This window comes from Apaloderma vittatum, unplaced genomic scaffold (assembly GCF_000703405.1).
Source record: "Apaloderma vittatum isolate BGI_N311 unplaced genomic scaffold, ASM70340v1 scaffold6656, whole genome shotgun sequence".
Classification (NCBI taxonomy): Eukaryota; Metazoa; Chordata; class Aves; order Trogoniformes; family Trogonidae; genus Apaloderma; species Apaloderma vittatum.
The window spans coordinates 10,304-15,825 of record NW_009721136.1 but is presented as its reverse complement, the minus strand read 5'-3'; the positions used below and the strand labels follow the sequence as shown (position 1 = coordinate 15,825).

Here is a 5,522-nt window from a genome sequence, read left to right as displayed (position 1 = left end):
GCAGCCCTGGCGGCTCTTCTCGCGGGCTGGAGCTGCGGAGGAGGCGGCCCTGCAGAGGATCCGGAAGGTCCTGTGCGTGGCGGAGAAGAACGATGCTGCCCGAGGGATCGCGGATCTGCTCTCCAACAGCAGGATGCGACGGGTAGGAATAAGCTGTGTCTCCTCGCCACTTCCCGAGAATGCGTACAGGAGAGGGTCAGCTCACCAGGGCCACCGTGCAGCCTGTGCCTTGTGTGGTGGCCCCAGCACAGGCAGGTCACATCAACACCTGCAACATCGTCCATTGCTTTTGCCTCTGGCCGCTTCTGACTGCACAAGGGAACAAGAATGGCTTTCTTTTGCAGACAGATACTGCTTGTCCAAATGTATTTAGGAGTTTCAGACCCCTTTTCCTTGTGACCGAAGTCCCACTGGGATTCAGCCTCCCCAGCTGCGCTCCCTTTGCCTAAACTGCCTCCTCCAGGCACTGAGCTCAGCGGTGAAGGCTCCCTGTGGTGTTCTTAGCTTTGCAGTGTACAGTGAGAGGCTTCAGGAACCGAAACCATCTGTCGGCACATATTTCCCAGTCGAAAAGCACCGCTTCTGCAGCGTCAGCAAATGTCAGGGGTTTAAGGAAGTTCACTTAATAAAGCAAAGATGGTCTGTGGTTTGGAGGAGACGACTTCAAAGATCTCTCTCCTCTCTGCAGCTTTGTTTTGTGATCTTTAACGGTTTGCATAATTACTTGGTATTTCCAAGTTAAGGAACTAGATGGTGCTTCTGGACCAGGATTACATTTGAATGAAAGGTGCCGTTGAGAATGTGAACGCTGACAGTCCCAAGCGAGGAAGATACCGTCCTGCTTCTCTAGCAAAAGCAGGAAATACCCAATGTAGAAACTTCCACGAGTCTCAGTTAGGTGGAGACTAAGCTTGGGGACCTGGAGGTGGCACACGAACTATCATTTGGAGCAGGGCACTTGTTTGTCAGGAGTATAACTGGCCAGCCCCGTTAAACAAATCTGTTCCACCTCTCAGTGGGGTGGTAACCCTGGCATCCCCTTCAGGCATGGTTTAAAGGACTCGTATGCTGGAAAACATCTGGAGATGCTGGAAAGCATCTCCAGAAACAACACAGGTGGTTTCCATTCACCCTGCCACAGTTTCCATGAGCTTCAGCACCTGGTTTTCACATGCTCCATGCTCCTCTGTGCTCTGCCATGTGTATAAAGCCAGGTGGAATGTGTTTGGTTTCTCTTATGAGCCACAAACTCAGCAACTTCCCCTTTCCTTTCAGCGAGAAGGGCTTTCCAAGTTCAACAAGATCTATGAATACGACTACCAGCTGTTTGGCCAGGTAGAGTTTGTTTTCTTCCTACTGCTGGATTAGAAAAGTTCTAAATACTAATTGTTAAAGGGCTTTTGTCAGAAGTTAGAAACACATATCAGTGACAGGGACAGTTTGTCCAAAGACAAGAAGAAGTCAGATGTCCTTTTCTTGGCTCAACCACTGACCTGTTTTGTTGCTTTAATTCTTTCCACTTTCTCCGCTCATATTGGTCAAAGATCCGTTGCCGTATAGAATTGGGAGTTTCCTATAAAAATTGAGGATAAAGCTGTCAGTAGAGAGAAGAGCTTGTTACAGTGTATCAGGAGGGAGGTGTCACTGATGGTGTAAGCTGAGAACTGCATCCAGATCTCAGGGCTGGGGGTGGCTTTATCAGAGGACGGGCACTAATTCCCTTGCTGTGTCTCTTACAGACCGTTACCATGGTGATGACATCCGTGTCAGGACACTTGCTGGCTCACGATTTTAAGATGCCCTTTAGAAAATGGTTAGTATTTAGTACCCCTCCGCCACAGGAGCTGTCGTCTGCTTTCAAACCCCAGCCGAGCTGAGCGGGCGCTGCGGGTTCAAAGAGCACGCAGAGCAGGGTGATGACTCCCACATTTGACAGAGAGCAGCTAAAACATTACTTCAAATCACCGTCTTCAGTGCACTGAGAAAAGAAAGAACCTGAAGCTACAATGCTGGTTAAAATACATTAAGACAGACCCAGAAAATTCAGCTGGCTGATATTTTTGCGTCCTTTGTTCAGCTGGGAGTTATCCTGGGAAGCAAGGCGGTTCTCCCCAGCTTCCCTCCCCTTTGTTCTCTGTGCTTGAAATAAGAGAAGTTGCTTGCTTAGGGCTGATTTCCAGATCTGCTCTTTTCTCTGGTTGCTTTTTCGTTCTGGCATTTAAGTGGAACTTAGCATTTTATAATATACTGCTTATCCCAGTACCTGAACAGCACTTACTCGTAAGACAGCATGAGCTAGTGTCTCACAACACACATTTTAGGTTTTGTTGTGCACTCTGTTTGTCCTGTGTTCACCAGGCATAGCTGCAACCCTCTCGCTCTTTTTGATGCCGAAATCGAGAAGTATTGCCCTGAAAATTACATGGATATCAAGGTACGGTGTTTTTAAAGAGTTTTGCAAATCTTGTCTTGGGTGGAAGGAGAATTCTATCTTTGTCCTCTCAGGCAGAAGGAGGATTGTACCAGTTTCTAGAGTTTAGCAAATTGCTCCTGCATTTCCTAGGACTCTCTGTGCTGTTTGTTTGCAACATTGAAATACTTCTGCTCGTACACAACTAGCGCAGCAAAGGGACAACTGCTTTACTAAAAGCAGAAATGTTTTTCCCCCCTCAAGGTGGAATTGGTAATTGCATCTCAATTTTACAAAAAATTACATTTTCAAGAAAACAGACTGCGGTTGGACCATGGTCCAATCCAAGCCGTGCTTTTGAACAGAGTTAGATGTAAATAAATGACTCGGTTCTTTTGAAAGATGCCTCATCTCATGAGAGACACAATTACAAAACGTTATTGCAACAATCTGTCTCCATGGATACGTGTTGCATTTCATGCTCAGTCAGTGAGTCATTCGAAAATGAAGTGACAAAGCAAGTGTCCTGGTGTGCCTCACTCCGGGTGGTTTTCTCATCTCAGAGAACCCTCGAACGAGAAGTCCAGCAGTGCCAAGCTCTGGTGATCTGGACCGACTGCGATCGAGAAGGAGAGAACATCGGCTTCGAGATAATCCACGTTTGCAAAGCTGGTGCGTAGAGCGTCTTCTGCGCCGGTCTGAGTTCCATTAAAGGGCTGATTTAACAGGTATCCCTGCCTAGAGATCTGTGTCCAGGTTAAAAACATTGCCTTTAGTTTTGATAAATATGTGGCTCTGACAGACCAGCTATTGGAAAGCTGTAGAATAGGTTGGCAGCGTGCTCGCTTGAAGAGAGCTGCTCCTTATTTGCTCCTTTCCATTGGTGTTTGAGTCACTCTTTCATTTACTTTTTGTTTTGGTTTGTTTCTTCTCTCCAGTAAAGCCAAACCTCCGGGTTTTCCGAGCCCGCTTTTCAGAGATCACGCCTCACGCTGTCAGAACAGCCTGCGAGAACCTCACCCAACCGGATCAAAAAACGAGCGATGCCGTCGACGTCAGGCAGGAGCTGGACCTCAGGATAGGTACGTGAACACACACTGGAGGTAAGAGCAGGCTGAGCTGGGCCTGAGCTGCCCCCACCCACCCCTTCTAAAGGGAAGGGACCAGGAGCGTGGTAGGTGGGCAGGGGACAAGCTTTGTTGTCAGTCTGTCATCTGTAAATACTTGAACTCCGTTACAACTGCTGTACAAACAACAGAGCCACCCATCAGGCTCCTCACATCTCCTCTAACCACGGGCAGTGCACCCCAGCAAGGGCTGTGTAGAAATCATCTTTTACCACGATCATCTTTGCTCAACACAAGACAGAAATGCCCCTCTCTAGGGTCATAAATCTGATTTTTTTTTTTAGATCAGGTACAGGTAAATCATGGCTCATGTTCTACTGGGAACGTGCTCTTTGAAGCAAATGTTAGGTTTATCGCTCACACAGCACTGACCGGCTCCTCCAGCTTTGAGTATTAAAATGAGAACAAAGTTAATACTCAGTATTAAAAAGGACCATTGAAGCGTCGCAATTCTCCTCCAGTGTTGTATTACTCAGCTCTGGTGTCCGTTTTGTTTTCTCAGGTGCTGCCTTCACCAGATTCCAGACACTGCGGCTCCGGAAGATCTTCCCTGATATTTTAGCCGACCAGCTGATCAGCTACGGTAGCTGCCAGTTCCCAACGCTGGGCTTTGTAGTGGAACGCTTTAAAGCCATCCAGGCCTTTGTTCCTGAAGCCTTCTATAAAATAAAAGGTACTTGTGGGAAAGGCGAGTCCTGGGCTCCATCTTAAAGGTCTGGAGGTGTGTAGAAAGGAAAAACATCAGGGCATGCACCACAGTGCCGCAGAGGTGGTTTCCCCTCCCTTTGCCGTGACAACTAAGGTTTCTCTGTTACCCGGCGTGGCTGCCTCTGCTGTATTCTCTTGTATTTCTGCTGTATCACTCGGATCTGTTGTTTGACCCAGTGACCCATGATCACGAGGACGGCAGCGTGGTCTTCAACTGGAAGAGGAACCGGCTCTTTAATCACACAGCGTGCCTGGTCCTTTACCAGATATGTATGGAGGTAGGAAAGCCTGACCTTAGTTCTGTAATCCAGGACCGGCCAAATATTTCCTGAGTCTGTCTTGCTAAAGAACAGTTTGTGTAAACCCTCCTTAAAGGAGATTTTGCGTTTTGCTTACTCGGTGTTTAGGATCCGGTGGCGACCGTTGTTGAGGTTGGGAGCAAGCCAAAGAGCAAATGGAGGCCCCTGCCCCTGGACACTGTGGTACGTTTGGATCTGCTGAAAGGACTTATCTGAAGGAAGCTTTGAGCAGCTATTGTACTCATCACTCTGAATTATGCACACATTTTCTTTTTCCCCCCCTCTCCTGACTCCTCCCAACACAGGAACTGGAGAAGCTGGCTTCCCGCAAACTGAAAATAAATGCGAAGGAAACCATGAGAATAGCAGAAAAACTCTATACTCAAGGGTAAGAAAGCAAGACTTGGCTTGGTAAACTTAATTCTTTCAAAAGCAAACGGCCTTTAGTCCAAACTGGGAAGCATCTTGGAGCAGCCCTCCAAGTGCTCTTCTGTCTTTCTTCTTAAGCTTCATTAGTTACCCTCGAACCGAGACCAACATTTTCCCCAAGGAGCTGAACCTCTCTGCCTTAGTCCAACAGCAAGCCCAGGACCCAAACTGGGGAGCGTTCGCGCAGAGGATTTTGGATCGGGGTGGGCCAACCCCTCGGAGTGGAACCAAATCAGATCAGGCTCACCCTCCCATTCACCCCACAAAATACACTGCCACCCTGCAGGTGGGTTGAACAAAGGCAGAGCTGACTGGTTAGTTTGTGTTGCTTGATAAATAAGTCTTAGTTATTTGCTCATTAGCACAGTATCTTCACCTGAGATCTCACTAATATTTCTTGAGGTCTCATTAACCCGGGAGGACACTGAACCTTCTTTGCTCTTTGGTATTAGGGCAACGAGCAGAGACTGTACGAATTCATCGTGCGCCATTTTTTGGCTTGCTGCTCTGAAGACGCCAAGGGACAGGAAACAACCGTGGAGATTGACA

The 5,522-nt window shown here is 47.8% G+C and overlaps 1 protein-coding gene across 1 annotated transcript in view; it reads left to right on the top strand.

Annotated features, from left to right (window-relative positions):
- Nucleotides 1-7: 7 nt before the first annotated feature.
- TOP3A (topoisomerase (DNA) III alpha) overlaps nt 8-5,522 on the top strand; it is a gene marked incomplete at its 5' end in the record, with an annotated part of 10,159 nt that continues 4,644 nt past the window's right edge. Inside the window, 12 exons of the mRNA XM_009871251.1 lie at nt 8-142; nt 1,276-1,335; nt 1,740-1,813; nt 2,359-2,434; nt 2,974-3,082; nt 3,349-3,492; nt 4,040-4,210; nt 4,423-4,523; nt 4,653-4,727; nt 4,850-4,932; nt 5,052-5,259; nt 5,426-5,522. The exon at nt 5,426-5,522 is cut by the window's right edge and continues 110 nt beyond it. Coding sequence (XP_009869553.1) covers nt 8-142; nt 1,276-1,335; nt 1,740-1,813; nt 2,359-2,434; nt 2,974-3,082; nt 3,349-3,492; nt 4,040-4,210; nt 4,423-4,523; nt 4,653-4,727; nt 4,850-4,932; nt 5,052-5,259; nt 5,426-5,522 — 1,333 coding nt within the window. The remainder of the gene's footprint in view (nt 143-1,275; nt 1,336-1,739; nt 1,814-2,358; nt 2,435-2,973; nt 3,083-3,348; nt 3,493-4,039; nt 4,211-4,422; nt 4,524-4,652; nt 4,728-4,849; nt 4,933-5,051; nt 5,260-5,425) is intronic.